The sequence below is a fragment of the Aristolochia californica genome, unplaced genomic scaffold (assembly GCF_029961685.1).
Source record: "Aristolochia californica isolate CCGP_79_NKW_82.1479 unplaced genomic scaffold, dmAriCali1.0.hap1 SCAF_16, whole genome shotgun sequence".
NCBI classification, from domain to species: Eukaryota; Viridiplantae; Streptophyta; class Magnoliopsida; order Piperales; family Aristolochiaceae; genus Aristolochia; species Aristolochia californica.
The window spans coordinates 2,896,172-2,923,652 of record NW_027181837.1 but is presented as its reverse complement, the minus strand read 5'-3'; the positions used below and the strand labels follow the sequence as shown (position 1 = coordinate 2,923,652).

Here is a 27,481-nt window from a genome sequence, read left to right as displayed (position 1 = left end):
GCTGGCCAATTCCACTAACTGAGAAAAAGGATCTTGTTAATGAATTTGCTTGCTATGTTGGTTTGGTTAATTTAACCGGATCAAGCACAGTAACCATATCAGACTTTCACTGACCAACGAGTCTTAGCTTCTTCCAGAATTGCTTCGAACTGCTAATAAAGGAAAAAATGAAACGAATCATTTGCATTGAATCAGAGAAATCCTTCTTTTCACTAAAAATAAAGCAATACTTGCTTTTCCCTTAGTTCTTCCATCACTAAAAAGTATTTGCTATATATTTTGAAAATTCAATATCAATACTTGGAACCAAGTTTAAATTTCCTTGATAGCCATTCATGTAAACAAGTTTAGAGCACAATCATATTGCTCTCGTTGGACAAAAAACTGAAATTGGACAATACTATAGCACCAACACTTGATTCCCCTTTCATTTTCTACAAAAGACACCAGCCAATATAAAACCAGGCTCTTCCCATCACTACTAAAACAAAAGAACCCAACACCCACAAATAATACTTCCCTAGATTTTACACCATCGTCTCTGGTGAGGGAATTGCCGTAAAAAGTGGCACACTTCGTCTCTCTTACTTGTCACACACTCCAGCTCTACACTGTGTCAGCCACGACCACGCCCACCACCTGTTATAGTCGTCAGAAAGAACAGAAAAACAAATAAGCCACAGAGTTAGACACTCCAGTTTAGCGTCCATGTGCCTTGATGAACCAGAAGCTCCTAATCTATTGGTGAATGGGACCATCAAGCTCAGTAAAAAATTCTCCACTGTCCAGGTTGCAGATATTTGAAATGTTCACAAGAGTCTTTGAGAATGAATTGTATCAAAGAAGATTAACAAAGGGCTACTAAAACTGTATTTTTATAGGAATACCAAAGTATCTTTTTTTATGCAATATTATACCATAAAATATCTATGGGTAGCTGAATTGGGAATGGGCATATAATTTGCTAGCTTCAAGTATGGATTTATATAATACGATACTGTCCCATTACTGGTGAAAAATCTGGAAATCAAACGCTATAGATTTCCAACTAAAATTCAATTTATATCGATTTAATTTTTAATTAGAAATAATAACGCTACATAAATATAAAAAGACTAGAAAATGCCATTCTAATTACACTTGATAAAAGATGCATACAAATCTTCCCTATTACTGAAGCCTTGACTTTAAATACAAAATTGAATTTGAGATGACTGAAACACTTAACAGATCGAAACTAGAAATTACCATTTATAGGTTCAATCAAAATGTCTGCCATAAATATGCAATGCATTTTTCTAGATTCAAATAAATTTCATTCAAATAAAGAACACTAAGATTTTGCATAAAACAAGTAAGCAGGACCACATAACAAATCATGAATTTTGGAAGCACATAAAAGCAGCAGACATTTTTCAGGTAAAGACTACGGAAAAAATAAATTCATATCAACAGTAATGTTCAGTCTCACTAATAGCCCTTAAAGCTAGGGGCTCTTGTTCCTTTTTTTTTCTTCCTAATATATGCATCTTATGCCATTTCCACAATAAAAATACCAATATTCAAGTAGGAAAATAGATAACAGTATTCATACCTCTATTACCAGCACCTCTACTGCCAGAACCTCCTCGACCTCGGCCACCACCCATTCCTTTCATACCATCATCCTGACCACGCCCAATACCTCCTTTAGAAGGTCTGCCACTTGTTCCATCTTCTCTACCTCTTCCCCTTCCACGCCCTACACCAGGTGGCTTCCTATCTGAACAGAAGCATAGATGTTAAAAGATTTCACATGAGGAGGAAATGATCATTTAAGGCACTCAGAAGTTTCCATAGAAAAAAGTAAACAAGACTGTGTTTGAGTACCTGAGCGGCTTTTAGTTTCTTCCTGTACTTTATCAATCACCTGCAAAGCAAATCTGCCCATGTCAAATGTCAACCAAAGCAACAATGGTTTAAATTGCAAGGCAGACAATATTAACTGAACCATATTAAAAGAAACAAACAAAACAAATTTTACTGGGTCAAGCTCTTCCCTGCGTCGAGCTACCATTCGAAGTCTTTTCTCATCTGCCAAAGCTAATATTGCTATTCTTCAAGAGATCAAAGTCTCTTCCCTTTCTGAAGCCACAGTTAAAGACCCATGCCCCTCTCACAATTTTGGTTGGTTAAAAGTGGATGTTATCGGCTTGTCGGGGGGGGGCATCCTTCTCATCTGAGATCTCGGCATCATTGAGGTCCTTGATAACATCTCCCTCTTGGCACCACTGGCTTATTCTGTAATATCTTACTATTGGAATCATGTAATTAGATCGGCTAACTCATATGCCAAAAGACTTGCTAAAGCTCGGGCCTCCCTCCAATCCCTCATTGTTAGGGAACCCCCCCACAAACTAGGCCTTAACCCCCACACACAACCTACTCCGATACCATGTTGAGTTTTTTTGGTTGAAATTGATTCCATCCCAAAATGACTAGCGACATAGGAGTCCTACTACTCAACCTCAAAACCCATTAACTTTTCTTCTCATTTTTTAATGTGGGATTTTTTCCCACTCAGCAGCAGCAAAATACAGGTGTTCTTTGTATATAAAATTTTTAAAAGCCTCCCACCACCAAATGACGGAAACTCATACAGATCTCACTATTTCTACGAGAGCAGGCAGCTCTAATCATTGATCTATAATGAGCTAGAAAGGTGATAGGTAGAAAGTTGTACAATAATAATCATTGATCATTCCAAGAATTAACTTATCAACTTTTAGACATGCACTCGTCAACTAGCCACGAATAGGTGTCAATCTTACTGTTTTACCTGATTTTCTGTTCACCAATTTATTAAATGGAATGAAAACAGAACAAAAATTCTTACCCAGTTGGGTATTTAGATAATTTTATCTGATTATTAACTTACCATTTATTAGATGGAAAAAAATAGATAAGAACTATTCCATATCTGATTAAACATTTATCTAATTATTTATAAGAATAATTCAGTAAATTTTTATTTGAGTAAATGTATGTTTGAGATAAAATATGATTCAAGTGTCTTTTTTTAAAGGATTTTGTAATATTCTTTTAAGAATATTATTGTACATTAGAATAGCATTGTTCTTCAGATTTTGTGTATGTGATAATATGATTTTTTATAATTTGTATGGTTTTATAAATTTATAAGTTGTCATTGTCATTATTACATTTTTACTTACCCAAAGCTGTTCTATCATCCGATAAATAGTATGATATATGGAATAGCTTATTCTGTTCCATTTATATAATGTTTACAGCACTAGCGACCAAGTCACAGGCTCAACCTAAATACCCCTAGACGAAGTTGCAACTGCTATCACAATTCCGACAGAGTACTATTGGTCACTGGAAGTTGAATAGAAACCCACCTGGATATTAGTTTTCATTCAACTAACAAAATCTAGTTGTAATATGTGCCACACAAACACAATTGAACAATGAAAACAATCCCCAAGTAAAAGTTTCTACAAAACCAGAGGTATGAACTAGGTGGACTTGAACTGTTAGCCAAGGATTGTGCCTGTGGCCATTCAGTTCTGCACCTTATCAAAGTCGTTCAGATGGTAGGATGCTTCCGTAGCAGGCCATCCACAGGTCGGCTTTTCATTTGGAAACCTTTTTTTTTATTGCTGATTATACACCCTACACCCCTTTCTCCTAGTGAGGACTTGGACTCAGGACCTGACACTAGAAACCCTCCCATGCAGCCAAATCCACATCCGGAAATATAGTCCATTTTTGCCAAGTAAGCATCCACTTTAACACCAAAATGATGTCACTTCAAGTGTTTCACCAAAAAATTCAAGAAAAAATGAGGGACAGTAAGGACTCTCCAAAAAAATAAAAATAAAAAATAAAAAAATGAGGGTCAGCATGCAACCTATCTCAATGATATCATCAACAAGATAAGCACTTCAACTCAAGGCTTCTCATAACAAGCCAAACCCAGTGTTCTACAAAGAGCACCAGATATACTCAATGAAAACATTGCCATTGTTTGAGCTAATATAGAAGAAGCCTCAAGGAGCACTTGCATCTCTGATTTGGCTAATTTGCATCATCCCTTCATTTCCAAAGCTGATATCCAGACAAACTAATTTGCAATAGACAGGGCAATGGAAAATTTTGTGAAGTCACTAAGCTAACATACTAAAATGTGTTTGTAAAAAGCTTAAAGCATGCAATAACAAAAACAAAATACCTAAGTTCACAAGATTTGAAGGTATTGTATACCATGAACATATCTGACTGACCTAGATATACTTCTTCTGTTTTAGTTACACATTAGCAAAATCTCAATAACCCAGAAGAATGGAAACCAGGAATAAGTATAGTAATAATAATAATTTTTTTTTTTGTCGAGCTGCTCAGTTGACTTGCACACCAGGCGAGTCAACTTAGTTTTCGAAGAGGGCAATTTGGGGGCAGGAACAAGTCTCGAGCATAACTTGCAATATACATGGTCAGAATCCAATGACTCAACCAGACTCAGGCAGACTTGAATTAAAACTTGAACCGTAGACATCAAAGTCAGCATTGGTCTGTTCCTTCTGACTCAATTTGGGTCCAAGTCTGTCTTGGGGTTTCGGCCAAGCTGGATCAGATTTTCAGAATGCAGATTTGGTTCCACTACAGGTCATGAAATCATGGATGTGTCTGACTAGGAAGTTCACAAAATCGAAAAGGTAAAGAATGAACTGAACAAACAATTACTTGAAGTGCATGATATGAGACAAATACATTTTATGGTATATTTCACTGCATATTGTCTGGTAATATTTTATTCAGTGCCTTCAGAAGCAGTAAGCTTTAGCCTATTCATCACCAAAATGTTGAACTACAATCATGCTAGGTTTTACAAGTTAACCAGTAAGAACATGCATGTATCCATAAAGCATTTGAAAAAATAAAAAATAAAATTGCATGATCTGAGCTACCTCACCAATAGGGCCTCAATAATTCTTTCAAACTACTATTAAACTAATCAGATGTAAAGTTCTACCAGTCAATCTGCATCTCAAGAGATGTGAAAATTTACATCCAGTCTTACATCATAAATTACGATAACAAGAATGGCTAACCAACTGACTCACACATACTCCATGCCTAAAGAGTGATGCTCAGCCATGCTTGAAGTTCACAGTCATTCCAAAGTAGTTACCAGCTGGTGCAAGCAAAATACTGAACCCTCAAGGTGATTCTGGCACATCTTTGAGGAAATTCAAGAAATTACATAGCACTAAAATTACTTGGTCTCACTCCCCTAGCTCTGCTAATTGTATTGCTGAGTCATTAGAGAGACCTAATGGTGGCTGTGGCACAACTCGTTCATGGCCTCGAAATCTCTTGTCTCATTGCCCTAGATCCACTATACATATTGCTGATTCATTAGCCAGGAAACGAGTTGATTGTCAACTCTTTTTTCATCTTCCACATACCACAACCTTTTTGTAAACCTTCCCCTCCCAATATTTTGATTGATAAGGGAGCCCATTTGTACCCTTATTGGAATGGCATATGCAAACAATCTAGTTCAGGCACAATTAACAGTCAAAATTAGCTCAAATACCTCAAGCAAGAAAAACAATCTACAGGTTTACAACTAATAAAGAGGAGCTTTAAGAAAAGAAAAAGTAGAAGTTTCTCTAGAAATAAGGCATGCAGAAAACGGTTCTAATACATATGGAGATTTTCAAGCATACCTCATCAGGGACTCGAAGATACTTAATTGTATTTCCACGAATATAACACTCAGGCATCCGCCAAAACCTGTCTCCATCCTACAGAAAATCCCCATGTTCATTATTAGTTTCAAGGAAAGTATCCACATTTGTATACAAGCATTATAAGTATTTACTTTGGAAGTGCAAATGACTTCTCGGAGATGAATGTTCATCCAGGTGTCACAATTCACTAAGTGCCCATTGTAAGTTTCTCCATTCTTCAGCTCCACCAACTGAAATACATATTCCAAAGATTAATTGTAGAAAATGAAAGAAATGGTGTAAGATCATCATACAAGTAAAATTCTCACCATAGGATGACCTTGAGCTGTCTTCAGCAGAGACAGTGGAAGCTGGTAAATGCAAGAGCACAAATGGTAAGAATGAATACAATTACAATCACCAAGAAATGAAAGCCAGTCCAACAAATTGAAATGGACGACTTATAAACAATATCATCATCTCGAGAACATTGCCCAACCATGTTGGAGACGAATACATGAATCTTCATCCTCAATTGTGTTTTACTATTTGCTAGCCTTCTCACATTATTTTCACCCATGTCATCTTCAGTATTCCTCTATTTCTGGCAGTCCATTGACATGATTAATAGAACATGCCCATATAGTGAACAGTTCAAATGATTCTGTCAAGAAGTAGAGGACAGACAAAAAACATGGAAAAGCCGAAACTAACACAGATGGAAATGGTGAGAAGATAATGTCGAACAAGCCAGCCTGGGGATGAAACCAGCAATGATAAAGCAGAATGAAAGGGGAGGATTCAAATAGATAATGGAAAGAGTGTAGGAAAAGTAATAAATCAAAGAACAAGCATTTCAACCAGATTATTCAGATTAAGTCAAAGAGCAACATACCATTTTATCAGAGCTGAGGAGAAATCTAAGCAGTAGCTACCTGAAACCACAAAAACACAAACTTTTAATCTAAAAAACAGCTTGACAGCCCTAAAGGTCCAAGTAATGAAGCTAACAGAAAACATAGCATTTTTTTTCCATTTCTGCCTAGCTGGGAATTGGCGTAACTTACATTTTAGACACTGGAAATCCATCATGAACACAATTAAACGACTTAACTTATGAGAATCATCACAAGGATCATGAGGACAGTTTCAGGGGGGGAAAAAAAGAAATAGAGAGATAGTAAATGTATTGATGCTATTTATTCTTTTACAGCAAATAATTGCACTGATGACTTGCATACGGCAAGAGGAGGAGAAAGTATCTAAGCTAAGGAGAAGTCTACAGTGCAAGAAGCAGGAACATATTGATAGGAGTGATAGGGGTAAAAAAAGAACCCATAAGCATACAATGGAGCACAATAATGTCCATGTTGCACTACCTCGTCGAAGTCTATCCAACAGTAATGATTCCTATTTGAAATAAAAGGCACCGTTAAATAGGTGTTATACAAAGTCAACAACAAAAAATATGTCAAGTTCCAAATCGAGCACCAGAAAACCAAATGCCGAATCTAACAACTCCGACCAGTCGAATCGCACAAGCACCACAACCATAAATATATTAACATCATATGAAAGTCTCAATAGGAAACCCTAACCTTAAGTGTTCCAAATACACATTTCACCAAAATCAAAAGTAGTAGTGCCGAATACCCCAAAAGCATTCAAAACATACACCAAAAGATCCCGAGGCAAAATTTTGGGTGACAGACTAAAAACCCTTCCAACCATAAAGCTGAAGAGAAATAATCAGGACAATACCCAAAAACCTGAGAACGGGAAGAAAGAAATCCAGTAGAAACCCATACACATGACAAAAAAACCTTAAGAGATCGCAATTAAAAAGGGCAGAAATCTCTCAAATAGAAAGACGATAAAACAGTGATTACATTACACGTTGTTATATAAAAAGGAGAGAAAATATAAGGGTAAAATATTGTAAAGAGAGGACCATGATCATAGCACAAACCAGATATAGGCGGATCTCTTCCTGTCCCTAGACCAGCCGATTTCGACTTCCTATAGCTGCTTGGAAGTCCAAAAATCCAAACAGTAACGGAGACCTTGAGAAAAACAGCCTTACTCTAGGGCTCTCAAGAGAATAGTCACTGCTAATAAATTCAGGCACAGAGCCAGCGATACAGTCGTAACTGTCCCGATGCGATCCGACAAAAATTCGCTCTTTATCTTGGTATCGTCCGTCTGCCGTATCGCGATACGCAAATTTTGGAGGGGTGGCACTGAGCAAGTTGCTCAAGCTCGACTAGAAAAAAACTCGTCAATTCCCTTTTTAGTTGGTTGATGATTGCTCTTTTTTACATCAAATATCAAAGATGATCGTTGTTCAACCCTTTCAGATCCCTCAACATCAGATATTGCTACTTATCAATGAAATAAACACTATTTATGGAAAAGTTTGTTCTTTCTGGTAGGTCTATTAAGCTGACTATGTCTATTAGAATGCTTTGTTGCAAAGTCTTAGACTCTTCTACAATAGCGTGCAATTTAATAGTATTGAACTTATCATCAAATTCTCTCTATTTAATTTTGTCATTCTTTTATTTTTGTAGTTTTAAATGTATATTGAACTCGAACCTGCTCGAGCTTGAGTTCAATTTCAGGTTTGACGTTGAACTCGAACTTGATGTCTTATAGTTCCTAATTTACTTTTTGATGCAACAATTATCTCATCAATATGAACTTTTTACAATGAGAGATCGACATAAAAAATAGTAAAGATTTGCCAAATAAGTGGTTGTGAGAGGTAGAATGAAACTTCAAACTAATGATTTGCACCATCTTCAAAAAAAATTAAATTATTAATTAAATTTTAAAATAAGAGTTAGTGTGGTTGTTATATGGGGAGAAATCAAGGATTTTACTAGAAGTTTGAAGCATGATAACTTGAGTTGACTCGACCAACTCTAGTTGCCACGATAAGTATACTTTCCAAAGTTCTCTCATGACAAATAAAATGTGTTTGCAAGGGTGAGTGGAGGTCCTATCAAGTAGATGAGATGAGTTTTCTTTGTGATACACGAATAAAAAAAAATCCACAATCTAGGTCAACTCGTTAACTTATGGATTGGATCATGTTTGATGGAGATCTACTTGCGGCCCTAGTTTTTCTATAAATACCTCATAAAATAGATATTTTTCACGACAAATAATAATTGAGATAAAAACTAATTATTCTACAAATGGGAAAATTATCAATTAAAATATTTTTATTTTTTATTTTTTCTAATCGTGATTTTTAACCAATAACAACAACAACAACAAAGACATAAATGTTCAAGCAAAATGAAGGAAAATCATTAGTATCAGCATACTACATCTTCCAAACGAAATGACACATATGTCAACTACTTAGTCAAACATCTTATGCACAACTAATCCACAACTCATTTTTTATGGACAAATGATGGAATTAATTATTTGTTTTTTGAAATTATTAGTTAATTACCTAAAAAATTATCTTTTTTTAAAATAATATTTTTTTTGGAAATTCACCCTTTTAGTATGTCTATTTTTTCATCATTTGAATACAATAAATATTTCATTATATGGTCCTCATGATTTTATTTACAAGGCTTTGAGCCAATCTCGTTACTCCTTCGTATTAAAAGCTTTTTCGTTTAAGTAAGAAATGGAAATTTTTTGACAAAAAAACAAAATGGGTCTATCTCTAGCTTCATTTTAGCTTCTTCTTTTTTAGTATGGTTGAGATTATATGGGTCATATTCTTCTCTTATGCCCTTGCTCTTGTGTTCTTGTTTGGCAAAACGTTCACTATGTTCCATCCACCCATCTTACATATACACAATTAAATATATATATTTTTATATTGGCATTATGAGCACAAAAAGCCTTTCATTAATATAGCAGTTTGGATCATCCTCAACCCAGAGAGAGAGAGAGAGAGAGAGATGCAGGAATTTTTAGCACTATTGTCTTACCATGAGAACAACAAAATCATTGACATAGATTAATTTAAAGGAGCATATAAAGAAATTATCCCGGACATCTCTTCACTTTAGTGAAATTATAATTTTTTTTACTCATTCCTCTTTAAATTCACGCACATTATTTTATCCACAGGTATAAAACAAATCTCTCTTAACACCCTTTTTTTTTTTTTTTTTTTTTAACAATGAGGATATTTTGAAAGAAAACCCTCCTTACTTTCACACTTGGATTGTTTGCATCCCATTAGGAGCAACTAATTAACTAAAGAACATAAGCCTTTTTCCATCTTAAGAATGTTAAGAATAATGAGTTAGAAGCAATTGCTCCTTATGTTCCTTCATCCTACTTGTGTACAATTTGGCAATTCAAAGTTCATAATTTATAGTCATGCTATTAAAGCAACTCTTCTCAATATCACTAAGCATATTTTTTTTAATTTATCAAACATGAGTTAGACGTTTCCTTGTTATATTAGGCTTGTAGAATCGTTAAGAGAAAACAACAACAACAACAATTATAAATTAATGTTGACTTTAGTAATCTAATCAGCAAATGCCTCAAGTTTAGTAACTTATTTAACAACATTAGTTTTGAATAAACCTAACCTGAGCCATTGCCACCCCCTTATCTTGTGACAACCCTCGACAACTATCAACCAATTGTGGTACAAGTCAAAGTCAACCAACATTATGTGAGTTTGAAGTATTTATCTAATGAATAGACTTCTTAGTAAATTCCAACGACTAACCAAATTTGATGGCTTTTGTGTACATCCATGCCTCACACTTCAGTTTCTCAACTTGCTTCCTAGTGTCGTGTGAAACTCAATTTGTTTTCTCATACCAAGTGGTTGCATGTCACAATCCAACATAAGATGTGCTATGGATAAAACAATAGCGACATAGGCATTGTGTAAAACTCAAGAACAATTTTAAGTAAAAAATCATTCTTAAAAATTTACACTTTGAACATACACAATTTGCTTATAGAGGTAAGATAACACTTTCAAGGAGAATTTTTTTCTTTGAGAAAAAGTTTCTTGATGCTTGTTTTTAGCAATTTGTTCAGTTTGAAATACAGTAGGAAGGATATGACCGAATAATTCTTTTGGTTTGTTCGTTGTCCAGAGCATGGAATTCAAATGAGTCAATTTGTTTTCTTTGTTTCTCATCGATATGATAGGAACCCGTCCTCTATATTCGTTTTGAAGATACGACCGAATAATTCTTTTGGTTTGTTCGTTGTTTTATTAATAGAAATTTTGGTCAAAAGGAAAATTTATCATTTCAATCAACCTCTCATTTGTTTGTGGTCTACTCTTTGTGTTAACTAAGTCAAGTAATCCTTTAGTAGTTTCCCTATTTTGATAACTACAGATTTGTAGCCTTATCATTCATTTTCGTTTGTTTTTTTATGTATGAGTTATCCCATTTTGGAGACCCCCTTTTCCTCTCAAATTATAAGTGAATTGTCACCTCTAGAGGTAAAACAAACAAAATATGTGATGCTTTTGTTGGTGATATAAACCTTCCACTAAACTGAAACATTTTTAAAAAATTACAAGATAGGGATTTGTCAGTTTAATAAAGCAATATAAAACTATGCCTATTTAATTTACTTATTGTAATACCATTTTTTTCTTCCATTAATGAGCTTGTCCATCTTGAACTGCCCAGCACTGCACAGTATGGAGTTGTTACTAGAGCTTCCCTGATCATGCCATGGCCTGCTGTTGTTGTCATTTCACTGTCTCTGCTTCTGTATCGTATGGGGATTCTATCATCGGTACTTTGACAAGCTCCATGTGACAGGTTAGTACAGAAAATTTTGTTTACTTTGCTCGACCGAATCGTTCATGAAGCATCAATCAGGATTGTTTCCGTAGATGAGACAAGAAGTATCAGATCCTGTTGACGTACCTTATTTTTTTATTTCTCCAATATTTTGCTAATCTTCCTTGAAGAACGACTGAACTCAGTTCTCTCCCTCCTCTCTCGTTCAATTTCAGTGTCAAAAATTAAATCAGAAGCGGGTATGGTAGGTTAAGCGATTATCTGTTATGGGTGTTTATAAGAATCAATCATGAATGGAACAGCTGCAATGAGAAACGAAAAAGATGAATTCCTCCCCTTTTTTTTCTTTTTTTGTTCTCTGCAACAGCTCAAATCGATCGAACCCGCCAAACAGGCAGTAGCTTGAAACTGAAAACAACAAGAAGGGGGATGTGCGTTTCAAGCTGCGATGTCGTAACGGATGTGCCTTAGCAGAAGGGGGATGACGGTGTCGGGGGAGCTCAGCTGGGGGAGATGACCCTCGGAGGTCATCACCTCGACGATCGAATCGCCAGCCAGATGCTGGTGGAGGAACTCGGACACTACAACGGGAACCGCCAGATCCTTGCTACTCTGCAGAATGTGGCAAGGCACTGTCACCAGCCCAAGGTACTCTCTCACATCGCTCTGGAAGATGGTCTGCGCGACGCTCAAAGCAATGTCCGGACGGATGTTGAAGAGCGTCCGACTGAACTCTTGGACTGCGATGGATTCCATGTCGCCGCCGACGGCCAAGGGTGCGAACCCGGAGACCCAGGCTTTGTAATTGGATCTCATAGCCACAAAGAGCTGCTCTAGTTCTTCCTGCTCAAACCCGCCATAGTAGTGCACATCGTTCAGGTACCTACACTTGGAATAAACGAAATCAAAAGCAGCTCGATTCATGGCAGAACGGCTGGAGGTCTTGAGGGAATTTCAACACCAAGAAGAAATGGTTCTTTGTTTCCACATCAACTTTATCAATTCTTACATTTGCGAGATTTTTAGCTCACTGCTGAAGGAACCAGTGCAACATGAAAGCAGCTAATCCAGAAAAAAATTATCTCTGTATTTATTTCTTTATTCCGATTCCCATCTCACAGAAACAAGATAAAAAGTTTTCAGCTTCCACCATTCCAGGGAAAAAAAAGTAATCCCTAGAATCTTTTCCCTATGGACAGTCTCCTGATTCTTTCAAGCAATTATGTAAAATTGCCGGTTGGAAATGGGGCGAAAAATACACACGCACAAAAAAAAAAAAAAAAAAAAAAAAGCTGAAGCGCGAACGTCTGCGAACAGATCGAATTACATATTTACATGGCCATTGGTCCAGAGAATTAAATATTTGATGGGGGAGAGAAGAAATCAAGGAGGAAGGGAGAGGAGGGCAGATGGCTACCTGGGAGAGGCGGCAATCATGACAAGCTTGGTGAAGAGATCAGGGCGGGAGATGGAGGCAAGGGCGCCTATAACGGCGGAGACCGAATGCCCGACGTAGATGCACGACGTTATCTGCAGCTCTTCCAAGATCGCAAGGAGGTCATAAACGTAGCCCTCGAGCGAGGCGTAGCGATCGAAATCGAAGTAGTCAGGGTTGGTCGGTCCGGAGCCCATGTTATCGAACAGCACCACCCGGTACTGGTCCACCAGGTGCGGCACCAGGTGCTTCCACACCGACTGGTCCGTCCCAAACCCGTGAGCCAACACGATTATCTGCTCTCCCGCTCCCAACACCCGCACGTTATGCGCTTCCTCCACGATTCCCATCTCTCTCTTCTCTCTCTTCTCTCTCTTCTCCGCCTCCGGCGAGCGACCAGACTAGCAATCAGTCTCTCCTCACCCAGAGCGAAAGATTTTTTAGTTCTTTTTCCTCTCTGGAGATTTTTATCAAATGGATAGCATGTGTATCTGGATATATATGTGAAAGTCTCTAAGTGGCTTGACTACCGCCACGCGTTGCTGCCCTTGGATAATGGCAAGGTCTGCGATCACGGCCGACTGATCTATCTGTCCATTCATCCATGACTGTAACTGCGACAAGGACGGAGGGAAAGATGGACCACTGCTAGATAAAGGGTCCCAATACCATGTGATCCCCGCTGCCTTCATTTACTTCCTCTAAGCTGTGATCAGCCCCCACGGACTGGAATCTCCTCCTCCCTTTATAAACAAAAACAAAAACAAAAACAAAAACCAGAATCAGTTACCACATCCGGGAAGATAACAAATCTAAAGAGAAACTTCTTTGACTAGGAAAAAAAAAAAAAAAGGAATTTTAGAATTAAGATTCCATTCCACTTAGACATTTGCCATAAAAAAATAAAAAAATAATCATATAATATTATTGTCATATCCTTTCATTTATATCATTATTTTTAATGAATTTTAAATTGAGATAATGCAATCATATACACCTAACTTAAATTTAATACATATTAAATTTAATGTATTAAATTTTTATTAAAATGAAATGTAAATTTTATATATACCCACTTCTTTTGGTAGAATTCTCTCACAAAAATACTAAATTGTCGCCCGATTCACTGTCAAAAATAATTATTTTGGTATAATATTTATTATATTTTTTGCTCATTTTTTTATGTTGAATTCCATCCCACCCAAGTTGATTAAATACCGATAAATATATTTACTTGTCACAATTAAAAATATCATAAAATGTAAAATATTACTTCGACATCATCTTCTATCTCTATTGCCTTCTCTTGTTTTCACCATATCCTTTCAAGCAACATTATTCACCAAATTACATGTTAACTTTGACACATTACATGCACATAAAGATCCAATTTGAGTATAAAATATAAACAAAAATCTAAATATTTAGAAATTATGTTTAATCTTAAGTTATTTGTTTCTATGTCAACTTTTATGATATGACATCTACCAAACCAATTATTGTAATGTCACTACATAAAAATATTATTAATTATTTATTACGCGAAAAGAAAATATTTACCAACTTTAGATAACGTAAATTTTACTTATCGATTCATTAGGTAATATATGTTGCTTAGATGATTTGTCGACAACTTAGTTGATGTTATTTTTTTATTGTTTCTCTTATTCTGCTATCGTTTTGTTAACTCCTTTTAACGTGATACTGACCCTTAACAATGCTTTGTGGTTAAGTTATATTTTGCTAAGTCATCTTATACTTAAGGGACTTTTTCTGCACAATTTTTGGTTTAAACACTGGAGGTATAGATGACAACTTTTCGGACAATGAAGAAAGGAACAAACTTATTAATCGTGTCTAGATTCTTATTTACTTCATCTTCAAATCCACATTGCCCTTGAATGTTTTTCTATTAAGTATTTAAAAATATGCAAAATATATAAGAAATGTCTGAATATACTGATAGAGCTTATTGAGTAATAATCGATAATGTTGCATTTAAATATTTCACAAAATTTCTATTTTATTTTCTTTAATTTAGACATAAATAAGAAACATAAGCTGCTTTCATTGGTAGCAATTTTTTGTCCCTGTATCAATTTATATTTTACTTCAAAATACAAAAATCTTAAGAATTTTCTTGCCCGAAAAATACTTTCAACATAAAAAAGGAAAAAAAAAAACTTAAGATAAAGAAAGTAAAACAACTAATTCAATTTTCAAAACTAAAAAAACGACATGTCTCAAACAAAGTTCTAAAAAATTAAGAGATTCAGTTTAGATAAAGGAAGTGAAAGTGTTTGTTCTTATTTAAGAACTAAAAGTTGACTCCAACTATTGTGGGTTGATTTATATTTTTGAGGGAATAAGTTGAGTCAAGTGATAAAACTTAACCTTGAATCCAATTAGTTGATAGATTCCACAATTAAGAGAGTCTATCTGCATCAAGTTACATAATTGATGGACCACATGATCTTTAGTTGTGGTGCAAAACACTAAAACATGAAAGGGGCATTAATACTCGAGTCGATAATTTTAAATATCTAGTTAACATTTACTAGAAAAGAAAATGACTTTAAAAAAAAATGATGTTTCGCCACAAATTACAAGTGATGTCAAATCATGGAAGGAGACAAGAGGGGTGAGAGACCCACCATCCCCAACAACTAGTCAAAAAGACATAATAATCGGATGCTCTTAGTGTAACTTGAAGACATAACGGACTAAAGTGTCCTTAGTCTATTGAAATGTTTGTGACCATGTAAATCCAAAACATATTTCCTTTCAAATGGAGTTCAATTTTCAAACATTAGTAATTCGTAAAATTGTTTTTTGCCAACTAACATATTTCTACTTGATGTGGGAAATCATGACCAAATACCTAGCAATCAATTACCAAATATCGTGTGAACTCCACCCACAAATTCTTGTATAAAGTGTTTCTATTAAGTAAAAATTTCGCTCGCCTCTTTTCAATAATAGAATGCACGATTGAATTCTTTTTACTATATTCTTTCTTTCCTGTCACCAATCCCATTTTTAACTCTTTTTGGCGGTTCGCTTTAGGATGTTCTAATGGAGATAAAACGGGTTAATTTTACTTTGCTACATTCTAGAAATCTTGAATCAGGGTGTGTTTGTACCACTAGAGAATCGTAAGAAGAATGACTAGAAAAAAATTGTCTACTAGTTTGACAAAAGTTTTTGGTTTAATTCTGAGGATAAAAAAATCAGTTTCCTATTACTCCACCGCGATACCATGGGAAAAATAAATGGAAAGTTGAAGTGGAATGTGAATTCAACCCATTTTAAGTGATAAAATTGTGTTAAGGTATGTGAAATATTAGGTTGAAATTCATTTTTCCCAAAAAATGTGAATTACCCTGTTTCTTTATAGAATAATGGTATGTCGAATTCTACTGTGAATGGTGAATTTTATTTTCCATCATTTATTCCCCTTTATTCCGCTCCCACCGATCAAGAGGGGGTGGGCAGTAAGTTCAGGTGAGGGCAAGGGAAAACAAATTTCAAAGGACGATGAAGAACAATAAGAGGGAGAAAAGTTTTCCTATGGAGAGAGTGAGGCTATTTCTTGTCTTTTAAAAAAAATTATAAACTTTGAGGTTTTAAATTTTAATATAATATTTATTGTTAACTAAATTAATAGATAAAATAATAATGTATGTAAAATATGGATTAATTTTATTTATTTATTTAAAAATAATATATAATTTTACATAAATCACTCAATTATGTATTTTAATAATTCATTTAAATTTATTAAAAATATATTTATTTATTTTAAGTAACCATAAATACTTTATATTATTTTTCATTATTCCTATGATAGTAAAACACAAGAGTATTTTAATAAAAAAATATAATAAAATGAAAATAAAATTCTTCCTTGTGACCCAAACGATCCCTAAAACCGCTTAAAATATAGCAAAGGCAATATCGATTAGAGTGAAGGTTAACGTATTTCAGTACTCCTGCGGACTACCTCCGACGTTGAGGGAACAACCGATATGGCCCACCCATAACAAATAGGCCGCTGGTGGGTTCCAATTCCGTCGATGGCGCACTTTAGAACCAGGCCTGTCTCCAATGTTTCGTAGCAGGCCAACACGGTATGAACGAAGGACAAATTCTGTCTTTGCCAGAACAACCAAGACAGGCCTTAGGAGGAAGAAGGAAAACCAATACCAGAGAAGCCCTTCCAAAAACCTCATAAAAAAGAAAAGAAAACAGGAAGGAAAAGCCACCGATACACTTTCTGGTAATCCTAACAATCACTCGAAGAGCTAAAACATGAAATCACAGAAAACCAAATCGATTCAAAATGGTGAAAAAGTGCTACAAGAGTTTTAATTCCTCATCAGAAAAAAAAAAAAAAAAAAAACACTCAAATGAATGAAAGAATGAAAGAACATGAATTAGTCTGCAAGCAGCAGCAGGAAAGAAAAATGGTGAAAGAACGATACCCAATTTAAATTGGGCCGCAGCTTTGATATATCAGATTCTTTTCTCTAGCAAGTCCACATTATGTACACCACTTCCGCTCTCTTACTCGAAACTCTTCTATCATCAGCTCTCCATATCTGCTCTGCAAATATTTCATAAGCGTGTTCCAGAGATTTATATCTACTCTTAGTTAATACCTTTCATCATTCACAAGCAGTCCGCGTGCCCTCTATTGGGCTTCTTCTTCCGGTATCAATTTAGGCCAAGGATTGAATTGGGTCTGGTTCGTCCGAGTTGTAAGAGAAGATGTCGCTGGGTGAACTTGTGCAGTCGACATCACTTCCTCGCAATCTTGTGCCTTGGGGGTGATCGAGATAGATGACGATAACAGTAATATCATCATGGAAGTGCCGTCTGATACCCTTCTCAATTTTTTTAATGTCATCATATCTCATTTCCCTTTTCTTTGCAGCCTCATTGAGGGCAGCTCTGACTAATTTCTTGGCTATTCCCTGAAAAAGTTTGCCAATGAACTGGATGTTCGTAAAAGAGGTACAAGTTCCTGAATAATGACAGGAGAGGGCGATGACTTACAGCTCTTGGGTTCTGGAAGACAATCTCGACAGCTGCTTGGTCACTTAATTGCTCCCATAATCCATCTGATGCAAATATCAAGAACATATCTTGTGTTCTGAGCTTTCTAATGTGAATTGATGGCTCTGCAGTCATAACAGGTCTCTTGAGAGGAATTGGAGCTCCAAACTGCTGGAATAATGGATCCCTACTGAACTCTGGTTTCTTTAGATAGACATCTCCGATAGATCTTGACACCTAGGAAATAAAATGTCAGGTTTGAACTCAACTTTTGAAAGAGAAAAGAAGATCAGTGGACCAACAACAGAAACTCCCTTTTATTAAACAAACATATGGACAAAAAATGCATGAACAGTAAATATAACTAATGTTGTCAAATGCCGGATCTCAAAAGGCACAAAGATTATAACAGTTTTAACAATTTCACAGTTATAAACAGGCAACAGTATTGCTATTTCTATTACATATCCTTGTTGCAAATTGAATTTTCAGATGACTAACGAAAACGTAAACATTCATAAAAAAGAAGAAGAAGAAAGAAACAAAAATTAAACAGAAATTATCTTCATGGTAACTGGCTGAAATATTCAACATCCATTTGATAACAAAACCATCAGTCCAATACAGAAACAACAGGACATGAAGGAGATAAATGAGAGTAGGACAAGGCTGATGACAGCTAAAATAAAGTAGTTGGACCCTCGTCTGATAACTGCCACCAAAACTAGCGTATGAAAGGTAAATAGAGTCCAACATGTCCAGAGAAAAGGAAGGCATCAAATGAGGAAGAAAACCACATGCTGAATAGAGTAGTAGAGAAGACAGTACAAAGCAGCAGGTGTCCATGCGAGAAGGTATACATGCACAAATTCTGATTTCTAGACACAATCAAATAGAGATCATGTTAGTGAAACAAGATCTAGGCAAACATTTTTTGTGTTAATTTCTTTTGAATAGCTGGAATTAGCTGATTGTAAGACTATCCACGTTTTAAAAAATTGACCTGCCACAGGATTTGCATTAAAGGGGAATAATAAACTTCCCCACTGTATTTCAGAATGAGAAACATGCTTCAACTTATGCATTGTTCCATAAATGATTCCAGTATTAGGTTGGAAATAAAGAGCTGAACCTTCAAAATATCAGTACTCAACCACAATGACCTTCCAGAAATGGATAACTTCAAACTTGAACTAAATTCATGACAGGATTAAGTATTGAACGAGAAAAACAAGATATGGATGCCTCTTTGGGGTCTGTGATTCATTAAGATCATCGATGATGAAGACCAACATAGTAAACTGGTCAATATATTCTTATAAAATTCTAAAAGAGTAGTTGGTTCCTCAGAAGAAATTTCCATGAATAAATTGCTTGATATGCCATTAATAGATAGCACCATAATCATCCCACAGCATTCCAACCAATTCCTGGTTTTAAGTTTTGGTACCAACTCAAGTATTTGAATAGGCTTTCAATGTCCTGACCTGCTTATATTATGAATACATATTGGTATACGAAAACATCCTTCTCATTCTTTTTCTTAATGAACCTTGAAAGATAGCACCTATAGCAAATCCCTTCTGTACATCGCTTTGTCAAACTAAAGCGAGTACATATATCTTTGACTTAAGAAACTCTTTAAAAAAAATGAAGAAACTCTTTTGTGAATAAAAAATGAAACTATTCAATGTATGTTCACAGTCATATAAAAGTCCATTGCCAGGCAGACCATTGTACAGAAGAATAGCACCAGAAAATTTTGATAGTAGTCGTTAGCACTTTAAATTATTTCAGGACATATAATGCATTTCTAACTTGATTGAAAACCTCTTAAATTTGGTTTTATTTTTTCCCAGAAAACAAAATAAAGTGAGCTCTTTGAAGAGTATACACTCTTGATCCTGTTGTCTCACAAACCTTATTTGATATTTGAATATCTTCGAACGAGAAACCAGCAGTTCACACTATATTAAATCTTAAACCCAACAAGCAAGCCAAAGATTTTCCAATATAAATTCAACCACAACACCACCACTGACAGAGAATTTACTTCATTTAACACTGTAGATTTGTCCTTTACTTATAAATCACAATAAACAAACACTCAATAGCATCAAAATTTACTATCGAACTGGTAAGCTGAGATTAATCCTACGAATAAGTGAATTTTCAAATTGAAATTTGAACTCTACAGCTTGCCTAAAGTGTGTCAGTTTCATAAAACTAACATTTCTGGGTTTGCTGCAATGTTCCAATTCCCCATTAAGACTGACAAAATAAACGATCCAGAAACCAAGTTAAAATGGTTCCAAATATTAAAACAGTATCAATACCTGTATTATACCCTTTATCCGCCAAACTCCACGTGTGTAGACAACAATATGAGCATCATCAGGATGAAGCGCTACAAGCTCCTTCCTGACGTCTTCCTCCGCAACATTATGATCTCTTGACAAACGTTCTGCAATTACTGGTTGACCAAGCTTGCTTGAATCTCGCCGACCAAGCACCGCCCGTGAATCCCCTAAATTTGCAACATACAAAACATCACCAGAGATTGCCCCTACAAGACAACAGGACCCAACAGAGGCTATTCCAGGGCGTTTAGGCCATGTATTCTTCACAAAATGCAAAAAGTCCTCTTCTGTGGCGCCAATGGCTTTCTTTATGACGTCAGCAGACAATTCCCCCTGTTCGGAAGCCAATTCTGGCATAATCAAATGAAAGAAGATAATCAGGTTTGCTGAAATGCATTCAATAAAAAAACAGAAAACTTGCAGAAACAGTTTCAAATATAGATACATATAAATCTCAAATTTCAGGGATGAAACCGCAAAAAGGAGAAGATAAAAAACAAAACAAAAAAAAAAACCTATATTCGCAAAATCAAAACATTAAGAAATGGTACCATACAGACTCTATTTCAGCACAACGTAAATCAGAAGGATTTAAAAAAAAGTTAAACAGAATCAAGAGGGCTACAAAATCAACAGGCGATGACGTAAAAATAAAACCGAAATAGATTTAACAATAAAAAACTTCAGAAAAAGCAGAGACACAAAGAATTTTCTTTAAAAAAAAAAACGATTGAACGCGAGGATGAACTTCCAGGCTCACGAACTCAACTGTGGAGATGGGAGAATAGATTGTTGTTCACAAAACGGGAAGCCTCCGGTCCACCATGCCCGTCATAAACGCCAATATATGTCCCTAAAGGAGACGTGAGCACCTGGCTCTGATCTTCCAGATTCGAATTGGCCTGAACGACTGCAATCGAGAAGTCGCCTGACGCATGCGGCTTCAAGTCCATATGCCACATGAGTCCGTCGCCATTCCGGCGGCCAAAGCATCGGCTCAAAGGCCTGCATATCGTATGCAACATTCTTCTCCACCAGTTTCTATCTCTCTCAAAAATCCCCCCGTCTCTCGCTCTACAATTCCTGTGGCTTAATGGGTACCGCGAGAAACGAACAAGGCAAGGGGATTTGACGAGGAGGGAGTCTCCAAGGATCAGAAAGTCGAGTCGATGCCGCGTTGGAATGGGGAGGAAGACCGGATAGAGAGCACTTCTTCTACGCGTGAGTTCCTTTTTTCCTCCTTTTCAGTTTTCTCCCCTTTCTCTCTCTCCCTTTCTCTTTTTAATTGTTTTCATTTTTAACGTTTTAGTCGGTTTGATACCGTGAGACAAACTTGCGTGAGAAGCCGGTAAGAGACGTTATATGAGAAGGACGCGATGGGATTGGTGGTTCCATTGTTCAGTGACATTTCCACTTGACACTGCAAGAGAATCTAGCTTCTGTGAGACGCGCCTGCGGAGCTTCACCTAGTCCATTTCTCTAGTCCAAACCTTCCACATCTCCATGGAGCAAAAAATTAGACACCATTTTTAGTTTAAAAATAAATTCAAATTGATGAATAAATTTGATAACTATAGGAATTTTTAGTTTAATCAGGAGAAATTACATGATATTATGTCCCTAATTGTTATTCTTTTGTACTCATTAGGGGTGTCAATTTTACCACTCAATTTGGTATTTATTTATTATTTATTAAATAAAATAAAAATTTACCTTAGAATACCTGATTATGTATAAAAATAATTCGATAAATTTCTATATGAGTAAATGTATGTTTAAGATAAAAATATGATTCAAATGTTTTTTTTCCGAAGGATTGTGTAATATTATTTAAATGATCTTTTATACAGTAGAATGACATTGTTCTAGACTGGCTTATGTGAATATGATAATATGATTGTTTAAACATTTTATTTTTTTATAAATTTATAAGTTTTTTATTGTTATTCTATTTATTTACCCAATTATCCGTTCTACCATTTGAAAAATAAATAAATAAATGGTATATAAAATATGGTATTCAACATACTGATAATATCGTATACTAAATATAAATATAAATACTATATAAAAATAATGCTAGAGATATTTACAAATTTTGAAAAGGATTAATACCTTTTAATGTCATTTTATAGACGAATAATTACATTATTTATATATTTAGTAATTCATGAAAATTTTTAAAAAATTGATAACTATTTTTTTTTTTGCACTTGAACATAAAAGGTGAAAATGAAGGATATTTTATCGGTATTTTTTCATAGATATATAATTCGATGAAAAAAATCTATTCTAACCTCTGGGGCGATTCATGAAAAGGAAATTTTTTTCAAGGGTTATACATTGTTGTTAGTTTTCCTTCATAATTAAGAAAATCATCACTTAATTGGGTTAAAAAGAGGAGTAAAAAAATGAAAATATTAGCTTTTTTCCAAGTCTTTTTTGCAAATATTTTATCCATTTTATTTATCTTATTACTTATTATCCTTCAATCAATTAATATTAACTAAAATTGGTAAAATATAACCAAGAACCCTTCCTATCCCAATCTAGGTTTTCTATTCTTTACAAGCAAAGAGCCTCATCTAATGAGTCCAAATAATTTTGATAAAAATGAAAACAAGTGGATGAAAAAGTGAATAAATATAGTCATTTTCTGCCGTGATTGCATGAGATACTGAGTTTGAACATACTTGGATGAAAACTATGGGGATACAGAGAAGTCAACTTCTTCCGACCTAAACAAGAAATTTCCATGAAAGCAACAAGAACAAATCAAACTCTTTCCCCATTTCATACGTTATGTTTCCGTTCTTCTTCTTCAAGTCCAACAAGCTCCACTTTCCACTAAAAAACCAGAAGAAACAGGCTTGACTTTTGACTGTTTCTTCCAAAGGAAAACCAGCCAAGCGCAGGCGTTTCCATGGCTTTTAAATGGTAGCGTCAAGGTGCAGAGTCGTCGTGTTTTTGTTCTTGGATGGGATTGTGGAAATTAAAGTCCCTTTTACGTTACATCTCGTTCAAAGTGAGACCAGGAGAGGAACCAGTTTGGTTTGGTGTAAATGCAAAGAGATTGGGTCATGATCAGAGCCTGTAATATAATATAATCCTCAAGTGGGGATGAATATTTTCATATATTAAAGACGATGGTGGTTTGGTTTGAAAGAGAGGGAAAGGGACAGAGTTGGCTCCTTTTTCCTTTGTTTATGAACTATGACTCTGAATTCAGGTGAAAAATCTAATTAACAAAAAAATATATATGAACACTTATCCGGTTTTTTTTTTCCCAATGATTAATAGTATTTTGGCATGCAAGAGACGAATTTTTTTATCTTCAAAAATTCGACTCCAGGATGGTTGGAACATGAAGGAGCTCCATCCTTCATGTCCTGATGTGAATCACATGACCCGGAGTAAATGAGGCTTTCGGTGGAGATCTGATCTTCTGCGTTTGACAAATACCAGAGACACTTTCAGTTTGGCTTCCTGGACGGTTTCTTTTGACATGAAAAACTCTTCACGATCCCTTTCTTCCACATGTGATCAAAGTAAGTCATGTTCGATGGTCGAAAGTGGAAAAAGCAGGCGGGGTTTCTGGGCATTCCTTGATTCTTCTCCTACAGCGGTAGCATATGTTGGATCTCGGCCTTCTGCAGTCAATTAATGGCGGATGAACATTTTTATGGTATAGAGACGAAGAAGAGGACGGATGCCACCCCAATTTAGAAGGTTGTTTTGGGAGGCACAGTTTCTTACCATATTGCTGCCCGCTCTAATGGAGGTTTGTCAATTTCAACTTCTGGAAAGAAAACCAAATCTAATTATTTAATCTTTCTGTAAAGGCCCTTCGGATTTGATATGAATAGAGAGAAAAAAATTGTCTTATTGGGGTTTGTTTAGGATAGATTATAAGAAACCTAACCCTAACTTGTAACCATAACTCATAACCTTGTCTCTGCCTTGTCCCATAATGGGGCTGGTTTTTTTTTATCTTTATATTGCCTTACAAACCCATCTTACCCTATAACAGATTTTCAATATTGTCCCTAATTTGCTTCCCATATTTGTTTACATATAAAAGTATACAAAAATTAAAATATAAATAATTTTTTTGACTCTGTCTCTCTCTTTCTCTCTCTATTTATATATATATATATATGCATGATCCAATACAAAAGTGTCTATAGAAGAATCTCATTTTTGTAAGTTTCACACATAAGGAGCTTTCGTATTGGATCACGCCTATATATATACGTCAAAACCCTATCCCTGCATTTAGTGGGGGAGGCAAGAGCGAATTCCATGAAACCCACCTTGTTGTCATAATTGATCATTGTGAAGGTTTAAGAAAATAGATCCTTTAAAACAAGAGAAATACTTATCTTTGAAATGATTGTACTCACTATCCCAATTAAGGGAACAAACATGTGCTTCTAGGTTTAAAATATGTTTATGCAATTTGCATTTCATAAGCAAAAGAGAAAATATTTATTAAGCCTATTTATAGAAATTACATATTTAAAAAGCTCACAGGGGAAATTTTATTTTTAAAAATACACTAAAAAATAAAAATATTTTTATTAACCTTTGTTTACCAAATAATAAAATGCATCATTTGACATTGTTAAATTATCAAAGAACCCATTAATACAAATTTCATACAAAAATTTCTCACCTCCAATAAATAGACAATGCTCAAAAAATAAATAAAAGTGGGAGATGGTATTTATTTATAATTTATGGTTTGAATGATTTTAAAATGAATTTATTTTGTATTTAATTTAAACAGTTAGGTCATTTTTACCTTTAAAAAAAGAATTAGGCCACTTTAAATATTTTGATTATTTAGTAAACAATGTTAATTAGTAGATTGTATTAAAGTAAGGACTAAAATAATATCTTCTTTGTCCTCCTCTTTTTCTTCATGGGGGGACCTTCTCTCCAAAAATAGAAAAACAAGTTGGGGGAGAGAAAGCATAGCTGAGCTCCTCTCTCTTTCTCTCTCTCACCAAATTAAGTTGATAAATTTAAAGATTATTATGAGGAATTTTATCAATTTTCAGGTGGGTAAGATTAGTAATTAATTAACCTTTTTTTTTTTGTGTATATCAACAATCCAAGAAAGAATCACCAACCTTATAGACATAGTTACAATTAGTCTATTTTACAATATTTAACCTTAACTAGATAACTGATCATTTTTTAATCCAAGCTTTGCATGTTAGAGGTATAAACTGTATAAAAACGAAATGGGATAAACAATTCTATTTATGGTTAATGTACCCGCTTAGTAATCCGTGGCTGATTGAATAAAATATAAATAATAAATAAAATTAATGTCAAGAAGGAGAGAATCAAACCGTTACTTCTAAGGTTGTGTTTGAAACATAGAAAGTGGAGAGAAAAGAAAAGGAAAGAGAAGAAAAAGAGCAAGAAAAGGAAAGAGGATTCCTTTCTCTTATCTGGATGCCCACCAAAAATGAGAGAGAAAATAGAAAATAAATATAATTTCTCTTGTTTGGATACACGGGAAAAATGGAAAAGAAAATAAATTATTATTATTTTTAAATTTTAACGATTTAAATTTTCTCTCAAGTTTCTATCTCTTTTCCTTTCTCCCCTAAATTCCATCATTTTGCAAGAGAAAATGACTTTACTTCTTCTTTTTTTCTTGAATGATTCTTTTTTTTTTCTTTTATGTCGGTTCCAAACAGGCCATAAAGGAGAGAATAGTTAGGTATATTTGACAGCAGCCAGCCAATACAACCCAACAGACCGATCTGTTAGGTGCGGAAAGCTACCGCCTACAAGAGTAGACAAAATCACTCTAACACCCCACCCTGCCCATTCTTGACCGCCTCTCACGGGATTCGAACACGGGACGTGGCGTGCCCAACTCTGATACCATGACAACGACTAGCCAATACAACCCAAGAGACCGATCTGTTAGGTGCGAAAAGCTACCACTTACAAGAGCGGACGGAACCACTCTGACACCCACCCCGCCCATTCTTGACCACTTCTCACGGGATTCAAATGCGGGATATGGCGTGCCCAACTCTGATACCATGACAGCGGCTAGCCAATACTACCCAACAGACCGATCTATTAGGTGCGGAAAGCTACCGCCTACAAGAGTGGACAGAACCACTCTGACACCCACCTTGCCCATTCTTGACCGCCTCTCACGGGATTCAAACGCGGGACGTGGTGTGCCCAACTCTAATACCATGACAACGACTAGCCAATACAAATTAAGAGACCGATCTGTTAGGTGCGGAAAGCTGCCACCTACAACAGTGGACAGAACCACTCTGACACCCACCCCGCCCATTCTTGACCGCCTCTCACGGGATTCGAACACGGGATGTGGCGTGCCCAGCTCTGATACCATGACAGCGACTAGCCAATACTACCCAACAGACCGATTTGTTAGGTGCGGAAAGCTATCGTTTACAAAAGTGGATAGAACCACTCTGACACCCACCCCACCCATTCTTGACCGTTTCTCATGGGATTCGAACACGGGACGTGGCGTGCCCAGCTCTGATACCATGACAGCGGCTAGCCAATACAACTCAATAAACCGATTTGTTAGGTGCGGAAAGATACCGCCTACAAGAGTGGACGGAACCACTCTGACAACATTTAACTATTTTTAATTATTAAAAAATTATATAATTTACTCTATTACAGTATCAGGTCATCCGGTAATAGAGCATGAAATAACTATTTATTATTATTTATTCAAAATATTTAATTAAGTAATTCTAGGGCACCAAAAATTCCATAAATATTGAACTCGATTCTATGAAATCTATTTACCATTTTTTTGTTTTTCTTTTGCTCTCTCAAAAAATCTTTCTACCATTTCTAGGTGCTTGAGATCGAGGAGTTTGACTGCACTGGCCATTGATCAGTCTTCATCTTTGAGCAAAAACAGTTGCTGCCCGTCGACAGTGTCCCGAAGAAGCGACGATGTTTTCTAGTGGACGAAGAAGCTGGGCAAGTTACGTAATCCAGCGTGACCCTCTCAGCGAGAGACATGAGACCGATTGGAGACTACATCGACATCGATCTTTTTGTCGCAACGGAGAGTCCAAAATTTGAATATGAACTTTCCTCAAC

General features: G+C 35.5%; 3 protein-coding genes across 3 annotated transcripts; all 3 read right to left on the bottom strand.

Moving 5' to 3' along the window:
* Positions 1-240: 240 nt before the first annotated feature.
* LOC137953439 (sm-like protein LSM4) lies at positions 241-8,020 on the bottom strand. The gene is made up of 8 exons (XM_068800858.1): positions 7,708-8,020; positions 6,634-6,673; positions 6,068-6,109; positions 5,891-5,989; positions 5,736-5,813; positions 1,870-1,909; positions 1,595-1,762; positions 241-639 (listed from the first exon to the last, which is right to left on the bottom strand). The coding sequence occupies exons 2-8, from the start codon at positions 6,634-6,636 to the stop codon at positions 617-619; spliced, it is 453 nt and encodes a 150-aa protein (XP_068656959.1). The 5' UTR covers positions 6,637-6,673; positions 7,708-8,020; the 3' UTR covers positions 241-616.
* A 3,770-nt stretch (positions 8,021-11,790) lies between these two features.
* LOC137952947 (probable esterase D14L) lies at positions 11,791-13,383 on the bottom strand. The gene is made up of 2 exons (XM_068800078.1): positions 12,918-13,383; positions 11,791-12,383 (listed from the first exon to the last, which is right to left on the bottom strand). The coding sequence occupies exons 1-2, from the start codon at positions 13,283-13,285 to the stop codon at positions 11,939-11,941; spliced, it is 813 nt and encodes a 270-aa protein (XP_068656179.1). The 5' UTR covers positions 13,286-13,383; the 3' UTR covers positions 11,791-11,938.
* Positions 13,384-17,304: 3,921 nt separating this feature from the next.
* On the bottom strand, positions 17,305-21,585 carry LOC137952946 (probable protein phosphatase 2C 78). The gene is made up of 4 exons (XM_068800077.1): positions 21,123-21,585; positions 20,330-20,703; positions 17,994-18,230; positions 17,305-17,911 (listed from the first exon to the last, which is right to left on the bottom strand). Exons 1-4 carry the CDS (start codon positions 21,376-21,378, stop codon positions 17,657-17,659), a joined length of 1,122 nt encoding a protein of 373 aa, XP_068656178.1. The 5' UTR covers positions 21,379-21,585; the 3' UTR covers positions 17,305-17,656.
* Between the last annotated feature and the right edge of the window lie 5,896 nt (positions 21,586-27,481).

Bases quoted from the DNA above. Each gene is read 5' to 3' on its own strand.
- LOC137953439 (XM_068800858.1), bottom strand. The intron at 5,990-6,067 runs GTGAGAATTTTA...TATGTATTTCAG, and splicing joins CAGCTCAAGGTCATCCTATG to TTGGTGGAGCTGAAGAATGG. The intron at 1,910-5,735 runs GTATGCTTGAAA...TTTGCTTTGCAG, and splicing joins ATCTTCGAGTCCCTGATGAG to GTGATTGATAAAGTACAGGA.
- LOC137952947 (XM_068800078.1), bottom strand. From the start codon at position 13,285: ATGGGAATCGTGGAGGAAGCGCATAACGTGCGGGTGTTGGGAGCGGGA. The intron at 12,384-12,917 runs GTAGCCATCTGC...TTCCAAGTGTAG, and splicing joins ATGATTGCCGCCTCTCCCAG to GTACCTGAACGATGTGCACT.
- LOC137952946 (XM_068800077.1), bottom strand. From the start codon at position 21,378: ATGTTGCATACGATATGCAGGCCTTTGAGCCGATGCTTTGGCCGCCGG. The intron at 18,231-20,329 runs GTATTGATACTG...TTTATTTCCTAG, and splicing joins GGATAAAGGGTATAATACAG to GTGTCAAGATCTATCGGAGA. The intron at 17,912-17,993 runs GTAAGTCATCGC...AAACTTTTTCAG, and splicing joins TCTTCCAGAACCCAAGAGCT to GGAATAGCCAAGAAATTAGT.